Source organism: Acipenser ruthenus, chromosome 15 (assembly GCF_902713425.1).
Source record: "Acipenser ruthenus chromosome 15, fAciRut3.2 maternal haplotype, whole genome shotgun sequence".
NCBI classification, from domain to species: domain Eukaryota; kingdom Metazoa; phylum Chordata; class Actinopteri; order Acipenseriformes; family Acipenseridae; genus Acipenser; species Acipenser ruthenus.
The window spans coordinates 24,026,683-24,039,925 of record NC_081203.1 but is presented as its reverse complement, the minus strand read 5'-3'; the positions used below and the strand labels follow the sequence as shown (position 1 = coordinate 24,039,925).

At 35.2% G+C, this 13,243-nt stretch overlaps 1 protein-coding gene across 1 annotated transcript in view; it reads left to right on the top strand.

Annotated features, from left to right (window-relative positions):
• The window catches only part of LOC131697583 (ribosomal protein S6 kinase alpha-5-like), a 46,998-nt gene extending 34,463 nt beyond the window's left edge, over window positions 1-12,535 (top strand). The window contains 4 exon segments of the mRNA XM_058987521.1: window positions 372-531; window positions 2,075-2,238; window positions 3,707-3,901; window positions 3,903-12,535. Coding sequence (XP_058843504.1) covers window positions 372-531; window positions 2,075-2,238; window positions 3,707-3,901; window positions 3,903-3,950 — 567 coding nt within the window. The 3' untranslated portion in view covers window positions 3,951-12,535.
• Window positions 12,536-13,243: the final 708 nt, after the last annotated feature.

Below are 13,243 nucleotides of genomic sequence, written 5' to 3'. Positions count from 1 at the left end.
TGCATTCCTTTATTTTTTATTTTTATGGAAAGCCTGGAAAGTCGATGCTGCGGTTCACAAGGTCAACCCTGTGAACAAGTTCAGCTTTTTCCAGAATTGTGAACAAAAAAAACTGTACTCAAACAACAATTCTAAAGCTTGAATTCACTGATTTTCCCAGGAGACTTAACAACAGCTAAATAAGGAATTTGGGCTTGTCTGAGACTGAATCTGAGCCCCATGTCTATTGTCTGCAGGGTAGAAGGATACCTCAGAACTGCAGGTTCATTAGTACATGTAAAGTGATGTTTGCTAAGCCGCATTCAACCCTGCAGGATGTTATGGGAACCCAACATTTATAAGATGTGTTTTTTTCCTTCCTTCGCTATCAGTACACAATGTTATCAGGACAAGTTCCCTTTCAATGTAAGGAAAAAATGTTGACCCACACCAGTGCAGAAGAAATCATGAAGAAAATCAAGGAAGGTGATTTCTCCTTTGAAGGAGAAGCCTGGAAAAATGTCTCCCAACAAGCCAAGGACTTGATACAAGGTGCAGTACACATGTATTATTACACCTACAGTAGACATACATGTTAGAGCTGCTTGTGTACAAACAAGTGATAGAAAGGTCACAATTGTGACAGTCAGCATGCAATTTAAATTCTTATTTGAAATATGAATGTAGTAGTTGCCAAGTGCTGTTAACTTTAGCTATAACTTTGATTATTAAAGGAATTCTAATCCATTGTCTTAGCATTATTAACAGTATTACTGGTCTCCCTTATATTCAGGATATGCACATATTTCAAAAATAACTTTATAAAAGGCTACATCCAGCATTATGGCGTCTATAACACACAAAGTGATTAGATGGCAGTGATTACTTTTCATCTAAAGCATTGCCTTAGCATCCTCTAAATGTAATTGAAAATACAAGCAAAGAATCCAAAGATCTTTTAACAGAAGAAAGAGGGGTAGAACAGTGGATTTTTAGTTCTCTCCAGACCACAACTCACCTTATAAACCTGCTGGGGGGAGGAAAAAAAAACAAAAAAAAAATGAAGATCCTTACTATAAACTGGGATTCAAATTCTAAATGTGATTTTGTCTTTAGTCATCTCTTTACAAACTGTCTGTAATACAGCATATATTGGCTTTGAAGAATTAAGAAGCAGCTTTTAAATTGAGCATTCATTATAAATGCAGCTTTCAGGACAGTGCAGTGCATGACAATGCTACAGTACATACAGCGGAGAGTGGGTCTTTATATATCCATGCCTTTTAGGCAAAGCACTTATGACAAAACAAACAAATAAATAAACAGGTGTACTTTCATATAGAAGCAGTTCCTGCAGGGTTTCGTGAGGCTTCAAGCTTTGATGCACTTTTCATTTTAAAAGGAATGGAAAATGCAGTGTACTCTGCTCTAGAATTAACTAACAGCTGTGGAATTGTCTGATTTACACACAAGGGTGGGGGCTGTTCTATTTAATTGATCTATATAGTGGTGGATTGACAAGAAATGCCAATATGATTTGAAGAATTAAAATTTGTACAGACGGAATTACATTAAAGAGACTCAGACTGTTGGTTATTTGATTTTCATAACGTTTGTTCACAAAGGAGTCTATTTTAACGATCTACACAGTGATCCGCCATGGTTTAGATCAATTGATGCGTTTTGAGTTCAGTGTACTGGTGGTGGGAGAATTAAACCTTTCACACCTGGGATCAAAGTTTCATTGCTAAGAATCATTCATTCTAAAAGGCTGTATGGAGATGTTTACCTCTGGTTGTATTGAACAGAATACACAGCATACAATCGACGGTTCTAAGTTGCACAAGAAAAATCAGTAATTGAGAAGAGACGTCACAGTCATTATTATAATGTTACAAATGACACATCATCCTCCAGCTGCAACCGCTCTCATCTGCAACTTTACAAAACGTATACAAAAATGTCTTGTCTTTCTATCAAACGGAATTCGGTCATGACATGCAATGGGGTCATTCCAGCTCAAGTGAACCTCCAATATCTCTCCAGACCTATTGAAATTACCAGTAATTTGATGTCTTCTTTTCCCCTAAAACAGAACTTCTTACAGTTGATCCAAATAAGAGGATTAAAATGTCAAGCCTGCGATACAACGAGTGGCTGCAGGACGACAGTCAGCTCTCCTCCAATCCACTGATGACTCCAGGCATCTTGGGAACTTCCGGTGCTTCTGTGCATACCTGTGTCAAGGCCACATTCCACGTAAGGTCCTACTGCAGTAACCTTCAACCTTCCTTCGGTGTTAGTGGAGCCAGTATAAAATACATTAAGGGATGTGAAGAGGATACAGTTTTACAGCTGGTTTCACAACCCTTCATTAGCACGAGTCTTTGACTACCCAATGTTAACTTTGGTAAGTCTAAGATTAGTGCAAATCAGGGTCTGTGAAACCTGCCATTAAAGGCTTTCTTTAGTATGCCCATGTACAGCTACCATTATTGTGCAACAACCTTTTTTTCCCCCGATATTTTTTTTCTTTATTTTTCAATTCAAGCAGAGAATGGGTGAAATCAACCTTTATGCTTTAAAAAAAAAACAGCCTTTTTATGACATTGTGAAACTTCTCATTTGACGAAACCCATTTATCATATTTAACATGCAACAGAACCATGGTTACCGACATTCTAATTGAAATTATTATTATTATTATTATTATTTATTTCTTAGCAGATGCCCTTATCCAGGGCGACTTACAATCGCAAGCAAATACAAATACATTCAAGTGTTACAATATAAGTCATACAATAAGAACAAGAAATACAATAATTCTCAAGTGTGACAAACCACAATTCAATAATACAGCAGATAATAGTGAAAGTTATTTATTCCAAATTGGAATAAATAACGTTTGGTCACAGCAGAGCTATCCTACACAAATTTTAAATTTGTCTCAAATAAACAGTTGAAAACGTAGCATATAAAAGTGTATTACACAGACCTTTATAGCATACATTTACAAGTAAAAATAATATGCACAGAACAAAACATTAGAACAGAACTAACTTGCACTTATTCAGATTATTCAGAGCGGAGTATAAAAACTACACAAACTAGAGATCATTTCTAAATTATTATTTTTGGTAAGAAAAAATAGTGAGTGGTTTTACCGATGATTATCCTATATACATTTATTTCAGTCAAACTCATTTTTTGTGAATTCAACATTTTAACGAGCCTTACTGATTAGAAATTGAAAAGTAGGAAGCCTAGTTATCCTGTTACAAAACAGTACTGTATCAGTTGTGAACAAATCGCTGGCGTTGCCAAAAAGGTGTTCTTAAGCAAGGTTCTTGTTCCTTTAGGTGGCACATTTACAATGGGGAAAAATCCATTGTTCCTATATGTGGAGACTACTAAAAGTCTTCTTTTTTCTGATTTGGTTACTTTTTATTGTGCATGTTTTTTTTCTGAAAAAAATGAGGAAACAACAAATTGGAATAAATGGCTTGGAGAATCCAGCCCATTGGGTTCTATTCAGTTGATCTACAACAATGGTAGATCTAAATCTCACTAAATAGGCATTCTACTTTCCTAAAAACCAAATTAACTCTGTTAGATGCTGGAGATTCATAACCTTGGTAGACAAATTTGAATTACTTCGGTGGCATTATTTAGATGCTGCCGTTTTTAGTTCAGTAGACCTCATTGTATTCACCCCCTTTTGTCTTAGGCGTTTAACAAGTGCAAGAGGGAGGGCTTCTGCCTCCAGAACGTGGACAAGGCCCCCCTAGCAAAGAGGAGGAAGATGAAGAAGACGAGCACGAGCACGGAGACACGCAGCAGCTCCAGTGAGAGCTCGCACTCCACCTCCTCACAGACCCCTGGAAAAACCTCCCCCACCAAGATGCTGCAGCCAGACAATCCCACCAACCAGCAATAACAACGCAGAGCCCATCTTCCAGTTCTCAGAGTGAGCAAAAAACAAAAACCAGAGGAGGCCAATTCCCAACTTTAAAGTAGCAATAGACGGATGGTTTGCCACACTGATGGATCATTGTTAAGGGCTTAGCCTTTTGCAACTTCCGCTGCTAAACTAGGTCCGGTTTACCATTCTCATTTAGTAACGGTGGTCCATAGTGGCCATTGGAAGGATGTCTTCGAAAACCGTTAACAAAAGGGTAACCTTGTACATTTAACTCCCGCAGCATTTTGACTAAGTATTAATAGGTATTTACGGATGATGCATTTTTACTGTTAAAATGCATTTTGGTCATCAGGTCTTAGAAGCTGCATTTGGATGAGATCTACTGCAAAGATATATATATATATATATAGATTTATATATAGATATAGATAGATAGATAGATATATATATATAGAGAGAGAGATATCTCCTCTCTCTCTCTCTCTCTCCCTTATATAAGATACATTGGGGATATATAGCACCGATAGGTGAACCTATAAATAATGTATTCACTGAAATCTGTTTTTTAAAGCCAAATTATTGTGTATTGATTTTGGTATTACTATTTATTGAATTCTGGACAGTCAAACCTGCTAAAAAAGACCCAAGGGAATGTCAAAGTAATTCAGATTTGGCTGTACTAGATGCAGTAAGTGTATTATATGTTGTGTGTTTTTGTACTAAGTAATTCTTTCTTTACAAGCCTCCTGCAATTTTATCCAAAAGGAAAACCTTTTTCGGTGCGTTTAATAGCTTCTGTTTGCAGAAGAAAAGCATAAATTAGTGTTAAAACACCAAAGTAGTGTGATTTTATTTCAACCCAAGGACCAATACAAAGGTGTCTTCAAAATTACAGAACAAAAATTGCATGAGCCATGGAAATCCATTTAGCATAAATAATACACATACTGACAATGGTTAGATTCAGGGAAGTGTACCACAAAAACTATTACAACAAATTTGATTTAACATGAGAAACAATTTAAGCAGAAAATATATTCAAAGACTTGAAGTGGACCAAGGGCCCCACATTCCTGACAATGCAGGCAGTGCACCAAGGGCTACCACGTTTAAATCACTAGACAATAGGGTGATCCCAGATATGGAAAAATTATAACGATCAAGCAAAGATAGTGATTGAAAAAACAAATACAAAATTACAAATGCAGTGTTAATATCAATGCTGAAATATTAGGAAACTTCTGCCAAATGCAAAGAAAAGCCAAAGCAAAACATCAGCTGTAAACAGAATTTTCTGTCTCGTAAAGCCATGCTTTGGTGGGTAATTTTAATATTGTTGTATATTAAGAATTGTACAATATAACTTGCATGAAGTAAGCCTTGTGAACGTTTAAATTAAATTGAACCAGTGCATGCACATACAGCGGATCCTCATAATTGTGTAATAATCGCACAGTACCTGAAAGGTTAACAAAATTGTTAATAGCCAAAAACAATCTGAAAAGTTTAGAAGCTAGAGTGCACAGTAAAAGTTTGGTTAGGTGCAAAATCAAAGTAGTTTTCATGTTCAGTCTGGTAGAAGGACAGACAATCATCACAGGCTAAATCAGTCACTTGACTTTTTGTAAGCCAATGTTAATTTAAAACCAAGCATGAAGGTTGCAGTGACAGATTTACCTGAAACAAACCACTGAATCACTGGAACACACCAAAAAGTTCCCTTTACAGTGGCGTTTGGGGAATTAAAAAGTAAATGTATTCTGCAAGTATTTTAAATACACAACCTCTGAATACTTCATATAAAACTAGAGAGTTGGATTGGAAAAATCTAAAGCTTCCATTATCCCACTTCCCCAAGCAGGCTATGCTAAAAGCAGAATACTATGATGCTGTAATCGACAACATGTGCCCAAGTAAACATTGAAAATAATAGTATTAATAATTTGATACAAATTATAATTCATTATAAATTCCCCACCCCCACCCCCCCCAAGTTCAGCTTCAAGCTAATGTTCCAAATGACTTTCTTGTGCTAAACTTTAAAACTTAAAAATTCAGGCACAGACTGTCCTCACTTATTTTTTGTGTATGTTAGAATATTAGTGATGCACCATTAATCAATTCATCATATTCTTAATGGCTCAGTTACCAGCTACCATTATGTTTCATTAGGCTTTTGAAAGGCTGTGCCTAAACAATACTTTGTACAAAAATAAACTTACTAAATTCAGTGACTAACATTTCAACCAGAAGTCTTTCTCAATGTATTCATTGATAATGCCTATTCAATTGTGACACCCCTAACATCCTCAAATATATTGTCACAATTTGAAACATGGTTTATCTAGTTAACTTAAACTTGTATACATTGTTTATATATATATATTGAATACAGAATAGATAGATTCAAGCAGCACTTGACTATGGTTATTGAAAAATAATAATGGTATACTGTATATGGATATAAACCATGCTGAACAAACAGGAGAACCAGAGAAGTTTATAACTTAGTTGTGGCAAAAGTGTGATGAAACCGGGAAGCTTGTCATTGTGCCAGATTGGAGATCACTGGATATCAGGAATCCTTTAGATTTGCATTCGTACCCTCATCTAGTGGAAGTATTTTAATCATGTCGTAAATCTTAAATCCCCCCCCATAATCTAGGCATATTTTCTTACACAATTCTTATGCAAGTTACAATCCGAGTTTCAGGATGAAATACATATTGAGGTATTGCAGACAACAGCTTTATTTTAAAATAGAAAAAGTAAAATATATTGTGTATGGTTGTATTTCAAATGGCGTTTATCTTTTTTGAGAGTCCAATAGTACTAATGAATACGATTGAAACGTGAATGTATACTTTTACATTTTGAAGTTTACAGTTTAGTGTGAAACAGATGACCATGTAGGGAATCAAATGATTGTACTTGCTTGTAGCTTATCAATAACAATGATCCTTGATCAGTCATACGGTATGTTCGCTGCATTTTCTTATCTTTTAGGTAACTATATATTAGTTATACAAAACTATGCAAAATTCAGCTTAGATATACTCAATTTACAGCTATACTTCCAGGTGCAGACTGAGCATACTTTTTAAAACAATAACCCAATTTAGTGGAGTACGACGTAACTTTGTATGAGCCATTGTCATGGCAACAGTTTGTGTCATAAGTAACTTTTAGGAGTGATCGATTTCTACAAATGCTTTTTTAAATATTACTTTTTCATAAAATCATTAAAATGAAATACTAGTGTACAAAGTAAAGCCGCCTTGTTAGGTGTGAGCATTAATTAGAGTAGCACACAGGTGTTTTTTTTCCTTTTTCTTTTTTTAAACAGATTTTGAGTCTGTACAATTTGAGTGACTATCACATTGCAAGCCGTAGAAAACTAAACAGTTTTACTTTTTTTTTTTAATCCAATATTATGTGCATAATACCACTATGATTTTTTTTTTTCCATTCAAGAAATAATATTTAAGACACTAGAAAACTCTGATCTCCTCAATTGAGCTTCCTGTTTTCTGTGTATCGGCTATATTCCTGTTGACAGAAATTGAAACCGATCTTAGTATGGTTTTGTATCAGTGACACCTATTGACTAAAATGTACTGTACAACTGTAGGACACCAGTTAAACTGAGTTAAATGTATAGCATTAGAACAGCTGTTTAATGTCCAAGACATCTCAAGTAGTTCTTGGGATTAAAAGACAGAATGACCAAAAAGCAAGTACAATACATCACTTTTATAACTGAAAATACAGTCGTGGAACAATGAACCCAGCTTTCCTGCTACAGCAGGTGAAGTCATTACCACAAAATCACCATGCTTTTCAGGTGGACATGAACAGGTGCATACAAGTTACAATAAATGAACACCCTGAAAACATGCATTAGACTAATCATTTAATAAGGTGATCCCCCCCCCCCCCCCTTTCCAAACAAGTAACCTAATAATGAATTCCTAATGAAACTTAGAGCAAAAACATCTACACATTAACAGCGACCAATGGCAACCAGTAAAGTGCTGTTCAGTAGTTCCACACAATATTTAGTTATACATGCTATATAACAAAAAATTTGTAAGGGACCATTCTCAAAGTGAGAAGGGCTAGGAAGTGAACCTATATAAATGTACTGTATGTTATTAAATGATTTACATCATGCACTTCTGAGGTCTAGCGCAACCCCTTTCCTGTCTTTAGTGAAAACCCCACTATATACCTTAACTGTAATTTAGATTACTTACTATATTGTGTGTGTGTGTGTGTGTGTGTGTGTGTGTGTGTGTAGGTACAGTACTTTACAGATGTTTAAATGTACAGTAGTAAACATGAACGAATTGTTAATATTAAAAAAAAAAAAAAAAAAAAAAAAAAGTCTATTGAGACCTTTTTAAGCCTGTGAAAAACAGCATTTCAAAACAACTCTTTTCGGATTGTTACAATATTTTTGTGATTTTTAAATGTATTTAGGAAGTAGAACAAGTTACCCTTTGGACTGTAGCTTCCTTTGTGCCTCTAACTTTATACAGTGTTTGAGCAACTTTTTACAGCATTGTCTTTATTAAAAATAAGAACAAGCACTATGTATTTTTTGGTTACACTTAGAAAAAAGATGTAATGGATTGCATGCATCTTTCCTGTTGGAAGATGACCTATACAATGACCCTAATGTCCTGTGTTTTAATATTTTCAATTGTGTGGGAAATTGTTTGTGGTTTTATACAATATTACACATTGAAAAGAGAGTTCAAGACCATGTTCTGTACTGTAGGCTGTTCCCTACGGCCAAGCAAAATATTGCATGTACTGTATCTAAAATCTACTTCCAGTTGGAAAACTGGAATATTCAAGCATTCTAGTCTAGTTATGTTTACCCTTTAATGCCTGGAGGCTGAAAACTAGGCTTTAGGAGACATATCAAAAGTATTTAATTTGCATCATGTTCATTATCTTTTATTGAATTAACATTTTCTGTGGTGATGGACATTGGACAACACTTTATGCTCCAGTTATTCCATCGTGATAGGATAGTGCTTCATACACTTGTCTTTGGTCCATGAATGTTGTAGAGTGTTGTGTTTTTTTTTTTTTTGGTAGTTCTTCAGTAGTATTGTACAGTAAATGTAGGTTTAAAATAATTTTTCTTGGGTCGTATTAGCACTAGCAATATCATCATTGGTCCCCCTTTCCTGCTGTTGAATATTTTTATTTATTTATTTATTTTTTATTATTTCATACTTCAAGGTGGAATATGCAGCTGTAGATGAAGTTGCTGCTCCCTGTTACTGGTGTTGTAGCTCAGTGTAGTGTAGCTACAGTCAGACTTACAGCAGGAGCACCACAATGCAGCAAGTCTTATTGCGTTGTAGTTGAAAGATTTGCATATTCTGAATTGATGTAAAAAAAAAAGTGAAAATCCAAAAGATTCTCAGCACTTTAAAAGTAATAAGAGGTCAGAAAATTGATTTTAAAACCTTGAGTTAGCACCCCTTTGACTGGCCATTTGAATCGATTAAGGCAGCACCAAGGTTTTAAAGAATTATAAACCACTGTTATCTAACATAAACTAGCTAGCTAACGTCTGATTGAATCCAATTATTTTTATTATAACCTAGGTGTCGTGTAGCATTGTTATAAAAATCTGCTTTGTAAAGCTGCAGTTTTCCAAGCAGCTTGAGCATAACTATATTTAAGTCGATTTTTACCTTCATATAAAATGTATTTATTATTATACCAAAAGTTTCCAGTCAAACTGCAAACCAACATTTTTTCTTCAAAATTGCTTTGTATAGGGAGCTCTCCGAATGGCGCATCCAGTAAAATGCACTCCGTGTGGAGTGCAGGATGCACCCTATAGCCTGGAGATCGTCGGTTCGGGTCCAGGCTCTTCCACTACCGGCCGTGCACGGGAGCTCCCAGGGGGCGGCGCACAATTGGCCGAGTGCCGCCCGGGCTTGGGAGGGCTTAGGTAGGTCAGGGTGTCCTCGGCTCACCGTGAACCAGAGAAAAAAAAAAATCTATTAAAATTATACATAGCTTTGTGATTTTCTTGTTGATTTCAATTTATGTATGTTTCGCCTACCAAAAGTCATCAGCACAATGTTTTTGTGTTTTAACCAAAATGACAAAAAGCAGAATTATAGACGAATCAACTGCTTTTAAAATACGATACACTCAACAAAGTCTTCTCAAACACAACCCTTTACAATAAGAAAATGTACAAAATGTAAACTATGTATCAGTATTTGCAGACCAAAAAAAAACATTTTTATTTCATATTTACCTCTTTTCAACCCTTGCTTTTGTTAGTTTTCAGCTTGAAAGGAGCTACTTTAAGTCCTTTGGTATAACCCATTAACTTGGGTTTGTATAGGCACTCCAGTGACAGTTTAAGGCAATGTGTTTGAGGTTTCTCTTTTATATAAAGAAAAAAAGGGAATGCGGTGGCAACTTCATGCCTCACTTCATTCAGCAACAATACAGTTGAATTAGTGTGTACATCAACATATCTTGGTTATTGCATTGATAGTTTACAATACTAGTCTATTTTGGCAATTGTAGTTTACTTGACTGTTTTTTAAACTGAACTCTTGAATGTGACTATACATTTTAGGATGGGTCGAGGCTTTAATAAAACAGTTATGCTTGAACACGATCTTAGGTCTAGGCTACTCATAAACAGAAATGCTACCAATAAGGCCCAATAGACTTTGTATGGGTTAGGTTAGTAAGATATGTTACAACATTTTCAATTATATTAAAAGTGCAAAGGCAGATTATTTGAAAGTAACAAAAGCATGTTAAAACTGTATAGAACTAGCAAGAACAACAATTGAACTGCTCCTTCTGTACTAGCTTCAAAACAGGACCTTTTTGAGTGGTCACATTTTACGATCTGAACAATGACATATCTAATTAAAGACACCCTAAAATGCATTAAATGGCTCAGTCGCGGACCTCTGGGGCGGTCAGTGATTCACCTTTGGGGGGAAATATGCAGGATACATTTGAAGTTAAAAAGGGGGTGGAATATAGATCTGCAGCTGTTTAGCGCATTAAAAAGATCCCATACTGAAACCCTTTAAGAATCTGTGATTTAATAAACTAATTGTAACAGCAGAGGAAATTGTATGATTACGGCAGTGTTGCCCAGCACTAACCAAGGATAAACACTTTTTCTGTATATCCTTTTGGTCTAACATAGAGACCAATAATTGAATTTGTAGAGACTGCTGGAGACAGCTTGTGCATTTTGATAGTTGTCCACTGCTTCCATTTAAAGTATAGGAATACTGAGGGTGCGCAGATACTCCTTCTCAGAGTAATTCCCTTTTTAAGCAGTTTTTTTGTCGGCTGGTATTGAAAGAAACCCACAACAAAGCTGCCTTTCCCTCAGTTCTGTACCAATCAATAGCAAATACCTTCTGCATTGAGTGATTTAAGAGTGCACACTGGGATATGTATGTCTGTAGTCGAGTTTAATCAGAGGTTACATCTTGCCCAGGACTGCAATCCTACAGTTCACTGCAGATATAATACAAGTGGTTTTAGTTAGTTTGTTCACAACAGGTATAAAAATCACTGTCAGATTGTTGTTGATTGGTACTCCATAATTGTGTAGAAGGGAACGCTTTGTTTTGGGTTGAGTAATTAACATATTTAATTAATATATGCCATTTTAATGAATACCTAAAAACTTTAAACTTCTTAAAGGGCACTACTGCACATCCCTAAGGAATATATTTTATAATTGCATCTATAAGTGATACTGAAATACCAGTTAACTTGGATATCAGAAAAGCATTTCTTTGGTATTTTATTTCAAGAGACCTGACTTGTATAAGGTTACAGCCACTGTCAAAAGTTGCAGTTGAAAGTAGTAGAGACAAATATTCTGTATACACAGTGTAACTTTTAAATTGCTTATTTGTAGATAGCACATGCATACATTAGGTATACATCCATTCCCTCAGTTATTCTTTTTTTTTTCTAGCTGGGCTAGAACATTACTAGTGTTAACTTATTAAATAAACTTTGGCGATTTAGGAGGGGTGGGGTGAATTATACAGTTACAGTATAAAAAACCAAAGCCAGAGTGTTCTGTTTGTTGCTGTAAATAAATGCTAAGCCATACGGAAATTGCTCTCTAGTGGTGATGGTTAGTAAAGAAATGTATAAGGATTTATATGGTTAAGAATTTTATATTACAAATTATTTATTTAATGTAATGAGGAATCTGTGGATATTTTTCAAGAGTGTAATTTTGTGAAAACAGCAGTCCAGTCTATGTATTTGTTTGTTTGATTTTTTTTTTTTTTTCCTTTCCCCTACAACATTGAAAGAACATCTCCCTTTTGTTTAGGAGGTTATTGATTTGAGTTGTATCAACTTGACACGATTTGTGGGGATAACAAGAAATATGCATTTTGTCAACAAAATATGTTTAAAAAAAAAAGTTTGTGTTCGCACATTGCTTGCTTTTTTGGTTCAATATGAACGTTATGTGTGGGTTTCATAATAATAAAAAAGGATGGCTTTAATGGCTTTAAAGTTTTGAAACATCTGTGTTTATAAAAATGTTTTACTGTTCCTCGTCTGAAGTTAAATAAAACTGTTGAAGTACTGAAAGATCTGCTTGTTATTATAAAACTTATATGAACACTATGAAAACTATATTACAGACTACTGAGGATCTTTCATCCTATCACATTTTTGCCTGCTGTATGCATACCATACATATTTATATCAATATAGCCATGGGCCACATATCTCAGCCACTACAGTATTCCCTTCATCCAACATTTCCCTCCTCAATACAAAAGAAATCACACTGGTCTAAATAAATCCTTTAATTCATGGTTTTTCATGACACATCTTGTTAATACCACAAATGCTTACATCAATAAAACACAAACTGTACGTGCAGGACATATTTAATGTAGTTTTAAACACATGCTGGTGCAATAGTTTGTGAAGAACAATATTAAAATAAACTGTGTAATGCGGCTTATGATGTCACTGCACTGAAGATGGTATCAGAGGTCACAACTGACTTTTCTGCACACTCCACAGCTCTTTTTTTTTCATGTACATGACCCTCATCCTGGAACCCTGTTCACATGGGGTTCAGTCAACCACAACTGGAAACCCCCCATGTCTAGCCATTCCGCTTGTATAGCTCAAGCAGATGAAGGAACAAAGATGAAGATGAAGTACTTGCAGTAAAAATAAGAGACTGCTGAAATGTCATTTCTGTTATCTCTAAAGTGTAATTTAGCTTGCCCTACAATTTATGGACTAGTTGTCAAGTTAATACAACTGCTAAATGCT